We start from the raw sequence: 13,968 nt of genomic DNA on the forward strand, positions 1-13,968 counted from the left end.
GGTGTATATATATATATATATATATATATATATATATATATATATATATATATATATATATATATATATATATATATATATATATATTCCTATGAGTCCACGGGGATAATGAAACACGATAAGTTCCTAAGTGCACTTTCGTGTAATAATCACATCATCAGGGGAGACACAACTGACTTTTATTTCTCTCTTGTGTCTCCCCTGATGATGTGATTATTACACGAAAGTGCACTTGGGAACTTACCGTGTTTCATTTTCCTGGTCACGCGCCAAATTGTGATCCTTTCCAACATATATATATATATATATATATATATATATATATATATATATATATATATATATATATATATTGCTAGTCTTAGCTTACTTAACGAAAAGAAAAGCATAATCTGTCAGCCTTATAATACTTATTTCTTTAACAAACATCAACTGGTCTGTAAAATAGACTCGTCTTCTTAGTTTCCCATGTACTGTCCTGTACCGAGGCATTCCAATTCCCTGATCTCTTACTCTGACACATTATCATTTTGCTCTATCGTCTTTAGAGGCAATTTGTAGCTGTGGTGAGGTGGGTGCTCACGGCTCAATCCTTACGTCAGCCATCCCTCCTCCCCACCTTACAACACCCCGAGTCACCACACCTCAGCCACGGACTTGGCGGCGAGCCACCCCGCTACTAGCTTGTATACCACCAGCCGAGCGGTTATCAGGAATGTATTACTATGTTGACTCCGAGTGATACGTGTAATCAGAGGAAGCGGTAGCAAACCAGTTATGACGACACAGTGACTCACTGAAGGTAACTCATCGCTCTCACAGCAGGACGGGGAAGATTCCCCGGTACGACGGTGCGCTCCTTGGGCAAGAGGAGGGTACGGCCCTTGAGTATGACGGGGAAGGTCTTATATTAGGACGGTAAGACGGTACAATCCTCGGGCAGGAGGGTGGTATGGCCCTTAAGTATGACGGTAAGGTCTTATAGTAGGATGGTACAATCCTTGGGCAGGAGGAGGGTACGGCCCTTAAGTATGACGGTAAGGTCTGATAGTAGGATGGTACAATCCTTGGGCAGGTGGGTACGGGCCTTGAGTATGACGGTAAGGTCTTATAGTAGGATGGTACAATCCTTGGGCAGGAGGGTATGGCCCTTAAGTATGACGGTAAGGTCTTATAGTAGGATGGTACAATCCTTGGGCAGGTGGATACGGGCCTTGAGTATGACGGTAAGGTCTTATAGTAGGATGGTACAATCCTTGGGCAGGTGGGTACGGGCCTTGAGTATGACGGTAAGGTCTTATAGTAGGATGGTACAATCCTTGGGCAGGTGGGTACGGGCCTTGAGTATGACGGTAAGGTCTTATAGTAGGATGGTACAATCCTTGGGCAGGTGGGTACGGGCCTTGAGTATGACGGTAAGGTCTTATAGTAAGACGGTACGATCCTTGGGCAGGAGGGTACGACCCTTAAGGATCAGGTCGAAGGTCAGGCCGTCATACGCAAAGAGCCGTATGAATCAAGGGTCGTACCGCAAAGCTCAAGGGTCGTGTATCAAGGCTCAAGGTTAATCACAAACGGGCAACGGTTTCCAATACACTTGCCTTTTACCAACACGTGTCGTCTGCCTTTAACATTCGTACAAGTGGCGGCGTGTAATATTTCATGAGGTATATTTGCTTTCTTTGCTCAGTATATGACGGCGTCCCCTTGTGTGTGTGTGTGTGTGTGTGTGTGTGTGTGTGTAATTATCTAACTGTACAGTACAAGGGAGAAGGGGGTGGCTATGGTTTTTATACTCATGAGGCCCCTTTCTCTTGAACTTAATGTAATACGGTCACTATCACACATTTTTTTTCTGAACTTCAGTATGCTGTTTACGGTGTTTCATTATTCAGTTCATTCCATTTATCCTCTGCTCGTACACTATACAAACTCTTCTTCACGTTTTTTCTAACAAGTCTCTTTGGTTACTTTTATGTTATGGTCTCTAGTTATATATCTATTACTCGTTTGACTTCACAAACTAAAAGAAACGAAATCAAAGGTTGTGATCAGGTCACCCCTTATTTTTCTGTCTTCCACGGTAAGCAGATTCAAGGACTCTAATTCTCCCCAGTGATTCAACTCCCATAATTCTGGTACCGTCTTTGTTGTCTTCCTCTGGACCTTCTCTATTATCCCTTTGTGCTTCCCTGGGTGGTGTGACCAAACTTGAAAAGGACATTCCTCTTTCGGCCTTATGAAGTATGTCAACAGTTTCTTGAATATTTCCTTATCTATATTATTCATTTAAGTTCTCATATTTGCCAGCAGACAGTTTGTCGCCTTTGCTATTCTCCTAATGAGGGACTCTTGACAACCAGTCAGCGACGGCGTCAAATCTAAAGTCTCCCTCTCACACACACACAGATTCTTGAAGTTTATTTCCCTCATGATAATATCCATCTTGAGGCCCTTCCTTCAATATATGTGCGTATCTGTGTGTTTTATATTCTCACCCGCCTCATCAAACCCATAGTATTTTCCATTCAATGTTAAATAATAGCTGCACCAAACAATAATAATACATTTCCTATTATTCTAACCCACCAAAGAAAATGCATCCATAGATCTGAAAATGGGACATTAGGATAAAGAGTTCCTCCTCAACTTGGTCCAGGTCCTCCTGAAGCCGGGGTGGCCGCAGTACAAGGCTCTCCACCCACCACACAACACCAGCCTCCCCAGTGGGGCATGACAGCTACCCCAGCTTGTTCTCTTCAGTCCCGAAAGCTTCAAGTCCTTCACACACTCGACCGATCAGTATTTACGTCCGACTTACGATTAATCTTATGTGTTCTGGAGTCAAAACACACTACAGGTGTTGGAGTCTTATCTACATATTTTGTTTTCCTTAATTTTCACCAAGTTCTGCAGAGATGTTACAACTGTAAACTTAGAAGAACAAGATGGAGATACTATTGGTCAGGGGAAAGCAACCACACAGCACCTCACCCGAAGATACAGTACAGTGGCTCACCCAAGAGGAAGCGGCCATTCCTGTAGCCCACAACGCGAGGAACCTCGAGGTAGATGGGCTTTTGAGACATGGTTGATCAAGGTTGGAGGACCAAGTGTTGTCAGGGGGAGTGTGACTATGTCAGTGACCCTGGCTAACCAGCCTCGAGCAACAAATCACAATTGTATCTCAATCAAGATATTCGGTTCTGTTTCATCTCTTCACCAGAAATATATCTTCATTAACTGATGAAAGATGCTCTGTAGATTTCTTCTTCCTCCTTCTACAAATGTCTCTACCCCCTCACAGATGTTTCACTCTTGCTGAGGGTGTTTCACTATCCCAGAAACAAATGTTTCCCCATGTGTCACAAGTGTTGCTGTTCGCACGGAGGGGTGGCAGAGATGCAGGCGTCCTGCGTTTGCCGCACCACAGCCTCACCACTACTGGCTCTCCGCCACAACTCGGTAGTAGCCCAACACCATCATTCTGTTGGCTGGCCTGTTACGCAACACGAAGGGGGTATGAGCTGCCACTTCACATCACAGCTAATTCGCGGGCCGTTGTGGCAAGTACCCGAGCCCAAAGCCAAGATTGTCGAGTATTTGGTGGCACTCTCGTGGTGTCCCGCCACCGTCGTGCCGAGCGGGGGAGACTGTCTCAGACACGCGGTGGGTGACGCAGGCCACTGTCGACGGCAAACTGGTTGACCGCTTGTGTGTGTGTGTGTGATCGCTAGGTGTGCGTCGGAGTGTTTTCCACTCATGTTGCCCCGAGTCTGAACTTTTTATACATATGTATCATGTCTTTAATCTCATGTGTGGATACACACACACACACACCTAGCTATTGTGTGTGTGTGTGTGTGTGTGTGTGTGTGTGTGCGCGTGTATGGTATGAGCCGAATTACTTTTCTCTGCATTTTCTTGTCTGTGTCAGTAAGCACGTGTTCAAGCTTTGTATTGACCACTGCAGCTTACTGAGCGGCTCTTAGCCACCACAGCTTATTGAGCGGCTCTTGACCACCAAATTTTCAACTGTCTCCACATTTGACATATTACCAGGTAATTCCTGAATATCAGTGACAGCTGACACATGAGTACCTCCCTCCTGTATTATTCCCCACTTTTCTCTGTAGGTAAATGTACGCAAGACCCCAAGGCTCAGTCAACGTCCACCAGATGCAGCGGGTGTATGTGCGGTCATGATCTTAAGTCTTTCATAACAACAAACATGGGGTGTCTAGGGATATGATGGCTCCTGTCATAGAGTGAACCTGGTGGCCACTCTTTACCTCCCACCTACTCTCTCTCTCTCTCTCTCTCTCTCTCTCTCTCTCTCTCTCTCTCTCTCTCTCTCTCTCTCTCTCTCTCTATCACTGGGACCCTTCCTCCTCCTCTCCGAAGCTCATATAGGATGAGGTATGTACGTTGTTCAATATGTTTTCTTTTGGTTCATTGCAATTCTGTCCTGGACGGCATGAGATCAAAGCGGGGACACTAAGCCAAAACCACACCACACGCTTGTGTTCCTTTTGAGAACGGGTCACCTGAAGCTTTGAAAAAAGAAAAGAAATATATAGGGGGAACTGATCACACAGTCGAGGAGGCTGAAAAGTATTCATTCACTCACTATCATCATCATCCTAACTATCGTCATCATCACTATGGTCTTCATAACTATCATTCTCCTTGACTCAAGGCGTAAGCATTTCTCCAGTCAGTCAGTGGGGTTCGAGATGGGTAGCACCAAGTAGCCAGTCAGTCCTCTGTAACAAGTGGGGGGTAACACATCATGTCTTGTTACATACAGGCGGCTCTCACACCTCACCTACATCAAGATCTCGTAACGTCGACTCCCGCCTCACACACACGCCCCTGCCAGATACGCGTCACCTTGAAAGACCATTAAGGGCGATCGCCTCCTGAAGCTCCAACACAATGGGACATCATCTTGCACGGTGTGCCAGACCAGACCAACCAGGTCGCACAGCAAGGTAATGAGACCTACGAAATCAAAACAGTCCTTTAAGCTAGGAGGCCCTTGCTTGGGGAGACTTGATCACAGACCGAGTTATGGGGACAGATGACAGCGCCTGATATAAGCGTACGGCGTATGTAAAGCACACACTTACATGTCTATCACCGAATTTATCAATCTAGATAACGTAATGTACTTGGTGGCCGAGTCCTTATCAAGTACTCTTAGATGTATATAATATTATATATCTGGCTTACTCATTTTGGTGGTACAAGATACCTGTGCTTAAAGAATTTCTGGTCAAAAGAAGAAAATGCTTTGGCCTATAGAACAGCAAATAAGTCTGCCACAGGTTTCCGGCCCACCTTAGAAAAATGAGTCTTGGGAGGAGGGAAATTATCCCCGTGATGACAGAGTACTTCTGTCCATCGTGTCCCCACTGGTGCGATCCCTTCTCGGAGGCAGAGCCTGTTCCTCAGCCAGTAAGAGCCTCCCTCCGGCAGCAATTACAGCCGCATCAGAGTCAAATTTCTTTGCTCTGATGACGAGGAGGAGGAGGGAGTAATAGTCTAAGAACGCAACATGTAGTGGATGCGATCCACCTGCATGTCCCCTATCCTTGGCAGTGGCCTGTGTAACTCATGCGAAATATGCCGTAACCAATGTGCTCAAGAAACCAGACCCCCTACAGTACCGTTCTCTTATACTCTTTCTACAGTTGCTTCTCGAGTTTGACGGGGTTATTTGCATCCTGTTCAATATTTGTGTTCTTGACGCGGTGCAGACCCTGTCCGCCACGATGTACCCAGTCCTTCCTTTATTTCGTTGAAGTAGAATCAAAGCAGAGCACTCAGGTTCCGCCCAGCGTTACATAATGACAAGTAAAAGCATGTCGAACCACTCTGAATTTCGCAAGTCTGGTAGTAAACCTTGCAATCCGGCCCTTCCTGAGGCTTATTGTTGAATGCTAAGAGGAGCCACTAGACACAGGGCGCTAAAACATTAACGTCCAGTCTTCCTGGAGAACCTCTGAATCATTCATGCCGTGAGTCTTCGCTAAATGCAGACGGTGACATGCTCGAGTGGTATTCCTGCATCACGCACAACACTGACCATGTCATCGCATGTCTCTCCTGAAAGTAATTACTTATGAGACATTCTCTCGCCATCTAATGGCCTAGAATTATCATCTTGATTAATAAGGTATAACATACCATGAAAGAGTTCTTATCAACCATGAAAGCGTGTAATGTCGTGGTAACACAACACCAACGGGGCCACTCATATTAGTACTAACAAAAATATTGAGTCACAATTTGACACCATAACCAGCCACACTATGTTTGTCAAACCTGACGCACCACACTTTAGGGGTTGTGTACCACATGGCTACAACTTCTCTGGGGTTGTGTATCACGTGGCTAAAATAACTTCTCCGGGGTTGTGTGCCACATGACTACAACTTCTCTGGGGTTATGTATCACGTGGCTAAAATAACTTCTCCGGGGTTGTGTGCCACATGGCTACAACTTCCCCAGAGTTGTGAATCACATAGCTACAATAACTTCTCTGGGGTTGTGTACCACACTACTACGATAACTTCTCTGGAATTGTGTACCACATGGCGGGCTACAATAACTTTTCTGGGGTTGTGTACCACACTACTACGATAATTTCTCTGGGGTTGTGTACCACACTACTACGATAACTTCTCTGGGGTTGTGTACCACCCTACTACGATAACTTTTCTGGAGTTGTGTACCACACTACTACGATAACTTCTCTGGAGCTGTGTACCACATGGCTATGGTAACTTGTATGAAAATTATATGTCGAGATAAAGTAAGGGTTAATATGCTGCACCAACACAAAGTGCAAGTGAAAAGATTTCATGCCTAACTTTTTTCTGTATTCGCCCATGAGAGGATGAACTGTCACAATCTTTCTGTCTTTCTTCTCTCTATCTCTTTATCTATCTATCTATCTACCTCTTTATCTATCTATCTATCGGCAGAAGTTGGGAGGTAGGCAGCCACCGACCAGGGTGGTATATCACTGCTACTATCCACCACTAGGTATTGGCAGGGTTTGAGAGAACTGGAGAGTAAGCCAGCACTTCAGTGGCTGTCAAGTTTCACACCTTTGGCCCAGGTAATTGTCTTATCCGTCTGCCTCACCCGCAAGAGTGCTGCTGGCTTTTAAGTCCACAAACATACGATCTCTCCATCTTACACACAACATGTAACTCACAACACTCGTTCTTAGTGACACTAAAATCTTCCGGAGGTGAGCGCTACGCGGTAGCCCTTGCCTTTTGGCCAAACCTTGTCGTAAGTACTCGTAGGTAAATAAGTAAGAGCTCTATCTCTCTCTCTACGTTCCTCGACATCGAAAAATATAAAAACAGACTTGTAAATATCTCAAGGCAACTTATGCTGGCTGCATTAAGACCAGCTCGAGTGCTGGGGCAGCAGCAGCAGCAACAGGAGCCTTGACTCACCGAAGAAGACCCGATCTCCCTGGCAGGAGACGTAGCGATACTTCTGTCCCTCCGTTATGGGCGTCACCATCCACCACCTAGTCGCTGAGTCCTTACACTGCATCAGTCACTTCACCGACGGCATCTGAAACACTCTTCCAACATCTACGACTAGGCTGCGATTGCCACCATGCCTATCGGTAATGCAAGTGGATATAGTCCAAGAAGACTTCGTTGAACTTATCCAGGACTCTAGACACGACCACTTTGAGTAAGCACAGTCCTCAGACACAGGTACTGATCCTGCTGAGGTGACTCTAGCGTATCTACATCAAGCAGCGACAGACCAGAGCTGACCCAGGTACCCTGAGACTTGCTCCACCATCTCAGCTAGACTGGGGCCACCCCCACGGCAAGGCGGCATATGTCAACTGCAGAGAAACTGTGACGAACGCGTTGTATATAACGTTCTATTTGTGAGAGGTCCGCCTACCTTGTGGCCACAGGGATGTACCCGTGTCGTCCATCATCCTAACCTGAACTGCCTTCGGCCCGTTATGAATGGTAGTAATGACAACAATAACAACGCTTTCATGCTTTGACATCACTCCCCCAGCGCTGATACGCAATGCCTCCGATGACGTAACATCCGTCGAACGTAAATCCCGGGATATTTTCCCCGTGATTCTAATGCTTTTTGTGTTTATGCGAGAAGATCAATTAACCAGAGAATTCTCTGCCTTCAGGAAAAATGACGATCCGGTAACTCGACTTTTTTTTTTTACAAGTTTCTTGAGCATATTCCACAACTACATCATGAAGAGTGTTAGCAACACAGAAAAGAAACTTTAATGTGAAAAAATATATTCAACCTCTTGAGCAAGATGATTCGACCCTCGAGCACAAGAGTACGACCCTTGAGCACAAGAGTGCGACCTTCGAGCACAAGAGTACGACCCTCGAGCACAAAAGTACGACCCTCGAGCACAAGAGTACGACCCTCGAGCACAAAAGTGCGACCATCGAGCACAAGAGTACGACCCTTGAGCACAAGAGTACGACCCTCGAACACAAGAGTACGACCCTCGAGACACAAGAGTACGACCCTTGAGCACAAGAATACGACCCTCGAGCACAAGAAGTACGACCCTTCGAGCACAAGAGTACGACCCTCGAGCACACAAGTACGACCCTCGAGCACAAGAGTACGACATTTGGATCTGATGACGTGACCGTCGTCCAGAAGGGTCGCACCGTTGTAGTGAGGGGTCGAACCATCGAGCTGAAGGGTCGTATCGCCTCACTGAAGGGATTCAGTTCGGGGAAGACTTCGCAATCCGACATTTGACTCTCCCGAGGGATGTCCCCCGTACGAGGACATGGCCCTCATTGCCAGGCCGCCTAATCCACCCACCAGGGGGCTGCTGCTGTCTCACTCCAGAATATATTCCTGGCTGACGGTCTCAGATTTCCTCCGTCCAACGATTTTTCGATATGGGTTCGAAACACGACTTGGATTTCCGGGTTTCACTTAGGACCTCTTTATAGATCTGTACAATGGTAACCTTTGGTCGACCTTACACAAGCTAGTCCCCAAATGAGCCCCCACACGTGTGCTAAACTTTAAAACATACATTAAAAGATGTAGCATATATGGGCAGACGATCAAACACACACACACACACACACACACACAACTGTCTTATCTGCCTCACCCGTGTGTGTGTGTGTGTGTGTGTGTGTGTGTGTGTGTAGATACATAGGAGTAAAGACATGACATATATATATATGCATAGTCAAGAGACGGGGCAATAAGAAAGTAAGTAAGAACTCCGGCTAATAACACACTAGTACTTCTCTCTCTCTCTCTCTCTCTCTCTCTCTCTCTCTCTCTCTCTCTCTCTCTCTCTCTCTCTCTCTCTCTCTCTCTCTCATCTCTTCCCGTCCAGTACCTGAGCGGGTGATCATCCTCACAACTTTTCCTGGCAACCTTATCCAAGCTCCCCAGTTCACCTTCAGGTGCCCCACCTTCACCTGTCTTCCGCCAACATTCCAGATAACTTCCTACACGTCACACCTTTGGGATTACCCCTATCCTCTCCACTCCCTTCTACTCTTTATTCCTGTTGCTGCAGTTGCTGCTCTGCTTCATCCTGTTATATATACATACATACATATATATATATATATATATATATATATATATATATACATTGGCATGTATGCCACTGGTGTCTGTATTTACCACCGAATAAAAGCTGAACAGGAAGATGTGCTGATACTTCCGTGGTTGCATTATTTACACCTGTGTCACCAAGGTCGATTTATTGATCTCGTGGTATTTGTTCAGTGCGAGAACCTTACGGTTATTCGACTTTTCTTTTTTTTTTTTTAGCTTGAAAAGGATGTTGAAAAGCTTAAATTTATTGAGAGGATTCGGAGAGATCCTTCCACAGGAAGACAAAGCCTATCCTAAATCTAAAGCAACCATGATCATTGATATACAAGATAAACTAAACATGTAATGACACACCATGAAAACAAAAAGGCGTGTATATGGTTGTAAGCGAATGGGGACTGCTAGAGAAGGCGAGAGGGATGAACCCAGTCTACCATGCCTACCTGCCTGAGAGCCACACCCTCCCAGCTAATACACTTCGCTAATTACTGGACATGCCAGCCACACACTCCACGGTGCTGGTTATGATATTGAGGAGGAATATTTAGTCTACCTCAATTGACTCAACATAAATAAACCTTTTGTGCAGGAACAGAAATATTCCAATGCAAACACGCAAGAAAAAAAGTTAAGGTAGTTGATTTCGTTCTTTCAAAATTACCAAGAGTATTACACCAACTGGGTAAACAAATCCCAGCGAACCCAATGTTGACACTGGCGCTCGTGTATTTTAGTGGTTTCGAAAGGTTTAAAGGGACTCAATGCCTGCTGGATGGTGGAGGAACGAGAATCGTTGAGAGGCGACTGCGGCGTTTGAGGAAAATCTAAGGCTGGAGGCAGAGGCTTGCCCAGGAGGCCGACGATACACAGGAATGCACAGGTGTATGTCACAGCCTAAGGTCAAATACCATAGGCCAGTTTATGTACATCATTAAGTGAAATACATTAAGTGAAATGTATTCTCGACCGATGCCAGACAATCTAATAAATCTCTATTGTTTTCTTCATTATTTTGGGCGCAAACTTCTTTGCTTGCTCGTACGTCCGCCAACCCGACGCTGACGTTCAACGCTAACGTTCGAAGGTCACTTCCGATGGCACCGGTTGACCGTGGTCTTCCGTAGACAATTGTTCAATTGTTATATTGTATTACTTATTCAGGCCACTGTCCTACATTTTTCATTGTGGAATAATGATCTACTAAAAAGTTAAAACAGCAAACCTTCACGAAATTAGAGATAACAGTACCGAGAATAGGACTTAGACGAAGACACTTTCAGCAGCTAACCCCAGTGAAGGCCAGCAGGCACTGGTTGTCTGTTGCTTAATTATGTACTCCAATTATGTACGCACCTTCACTCCTGATCTCATATTGGTTAATTGCAAACCAAAGGTGAAATCAAGAGATATTTCGAGTTATTAGGGTCGACAGTTTACATAAACCAATATAATGCTAAAGCGATTCTCCCAAGACTTGAGAGGGGGTTTTAAGAATTGTATACCCTTGAAAGTTATTGCTCTATTGACATAAAACTGTAAGAATTACAGTCTGCTTTACCTCCATGTCTCCCGTCGGTAGGGCTTCGAACTAGCACTCCTCCAAAAAAGCAACTTTTGTGCTTTCTAAAAACCGACTTCACCAGATGACCCACTCAGACTACACTAACACGCTTTATCCGTCGTCTCTGGCTTTTACTGACAAAAATGCTTCTAATCAGTTTCCGCAAGGGTCATCACTAGGATACAGTCCCTCCAAAACCGCAGTCGTCTTCCTATGATTTTCGTCCTTCCATCATCCAGCAGGCACTGGGTCCCATTAAACCCTTCTCACCACAAGAATATAAAAGCGCCAAAAAGTGTCGACAGGGTTTGTAGGGAAATGTTTACCCTTTATATGTAATATTCTATGTGATTTTGAAAGAAACGAAATAAAGTACATTAATTTCTTTCAAATGTGTTTGCACTGGGATATTTCCGTAATTACAGAAAAGTGACTATTACATGTGAGCCACCAGGGCTGCCGGCTGGTCTCACCTGCGTTAGAATACGGCATGAGCCGCACCATTTCAGGCTCAATGATGCGCGGCGTCTTGCGGTACATCCCTGGGGTCTGCCAACACTTTCGCTTGCAGTTGCACTCGTAAACAGCACGTCTACACTGAATCCAGTGTTTCCCTTATATCTATGACAGAGATACCAACGATAACACCTGGGGTATTGTTATCTGTTAGTGTGTGCGAGGCCAACGGGAACTCGCAGCTCTAACGTATGAGGGCGCACGCACACACACACACACACCGCCTGATGTTAGGCAGACCCTACCTTACACTGGCGGGAGTCGACCACCGCACGTCCAACACGACCACTTACACTGTCATCTCGCCAAAATTTACCAGTTCAGATTTTCAAATCCTTTGATATCGTGTGAACAACAAAAAATGCTATCTAATACTGTCTATACAAATATGGATGTCTGTACTTCGAAGCGATTAATCATTATCATTCAGTTTGACAAAGATTCCTCGTTTGGACAAAGTGGGGAAACGAGAAGGGGCAGGGGTGGATGTAGTGTGTCCGAGGCAGCCAGCACCCGGGAGGCTGACTCACAAGTGCGTACTGTGTCGCATCCTGCCTACTGTTCTTAGATGACCTAGAACGTCTTCTGTTCCCTGCTGCTGAGACCAGCCACCAGACGAGTGATCGCAACTGCCTAAACGATTTCCTAAATTTCATTCTTACTTCACTTTCATCTTATATCCATAGTTTTACTTAAATTTCCATGTACACACAAAAATCCATATATGAGCTCATGTGTATCAAATAATGCTTTTTGCGGAGAGTTGAAATATTAGTAACATCGCTACAAGGTCACTGTATCACTTGTAAAAAGTTGAAGTGGAACTCATTGTCCACTCGTAGATAATCAATGCCAGTATTAGTGGTCGTTGGAAACTGGTTGTGACCTTGAAAAAGATACGCCTCCTTCATTATCGTTCGTCTATCAAGATAAAATCTAATTCATTATTCAACTGCCTGAAAGAAAATACAAACATAGCCTTGAAAAAATTTCTCTGTAGATTATTTTCAATACAAACACATCTACACACATGCTAAAAGAAACAAGTAATGTCAAAATTACCATCAGTTGGGTAGATATGATGATATGAAACATCACCATCATGACGTATGAGCCACCTACGCTAGAATGCGTAAATCAGCAGCTTGGTCTCCTGTCTTAAGAAAACATAAAACTGCTAAAGAATATCTGACGGAATGTAACAAACATAGTGACACTGAAAAATGGTTCAGAGTAAAGACATAAGCGGTGAAGTATCACGATCAGCACATTATCATCATAAGGAGCCCCAGTAATATCAACATAGATCTGAATCCACAGGAATACAAATGCAAATGGCACATCAGGAAATGGAAAAGAGAAGCGTGAGTTGGAACATGCGGTAAGATTTCTTCATTCACATAGTAGTGGTGACGCGTAACAAACTAAACAAAGAGGTCCTCATAAGTAGAAATCTTCCTACTAATGTGTAACACACACACACACACACACACACACGACAGTGTAAGCGGGTCCTCGACCCCGCCCACTCCCTCAAGGCCAGTTACTGACGCCGGGAAACCTCAGTACAACGCAGACTGGCTACGTTCTCTACTCACACCAGCTGGTCGGAAGGGCAAAACTATCCTACATGGCAGCCTTCCAATCACACGGAGATATCTCGTTATTAAAATATATTTCCACTAAAAGGAATCCTATTAATCACAAAGAACCCTATGGATTAAAAGGAACCCTGTGGATCACAAGGATCCCAGTGGATCAAAATGAAACCGTGTATGATGTAAACCACTGTAAGCCTCATGGATCACGTCCTATCCTGGACATCAAGAGGAATTCCGTGGAAACCTTTTACTGTATGAGGAACTCTGTGGATCAAGAGGAACCAGTACACGAGGAACCCTTATGAAACATTATAGATTACGAAAAAAAAAAACCGTGTTTCAAGTGGAACCATCGTGTCCAGGCATCAGAAATCAAATGGATCAAAAGTAATCATGATAATGAAATCGTATGATGGCATTTTGTAAACATGTAATTCATAATTACAGGATGATGAGAGTGGAATAACTTATGAATGAAGAAACTGTGGTCAAGTGAAATTTCGGAAATATTGAGAAATCTATGAATCATCAGAAATCATGAAAACCCATCAGGATATTGAGACATCCTGTGAATTACCAGAAATTCTCCAGGTTGTAAAAACCGAATCGACAAGACTGTGGCCTAGAGCGGCAGGATGTTGGTTGTTACATGGC

The 13,968-nt window shown here is 44.7% G+C and overlaps 1 protein-coding gene across 2 annotated transcripts in view; it reads right to left on the bottom strand.

Moving 5' to 3' along the window:
- The window catches only part of LOC139753316 (uncharacterized), a 126,091-nt gene that overhangs the window by 98,640 nt on the left and 13,483 nt on the right, over window positions 1-13,968 (bottom strand). Inside the window, exon 1 of one of the 2 annotated variants that reach the window (XM_071669629.1) lies at window positions 3,020-3,445. The exons of the other annotated variant lie outside the window; for it this stretch is intronic. Coding sequence (XP_071525730.1) covers window positions 3,020-3,089 — 70 coding nt within the window. The 5' untranslated portion in view covers window positions 3,090-3,445. Of the gene's footprint in view, window positions 1-3,019; window positions 3,446-13,968 lie in introns of those variants that run through there. 2 annotated transcript variants of the gene reach the window in all.

The sequence above is a fragment of the Panulirus ornatus genome, chromosome 14 (assembly GCF_036320965.1).
Source record: "Panulirus ornatus isolate Po-2019 chromosome 14, ASM3632096v1, whole genome shotgun sequence".
NCBI lineage: Eukaryota > Metazoa > Arthropoda > Malacostraca > Decapoda > Palinuridae > Panulirus > Panulirus ornatus.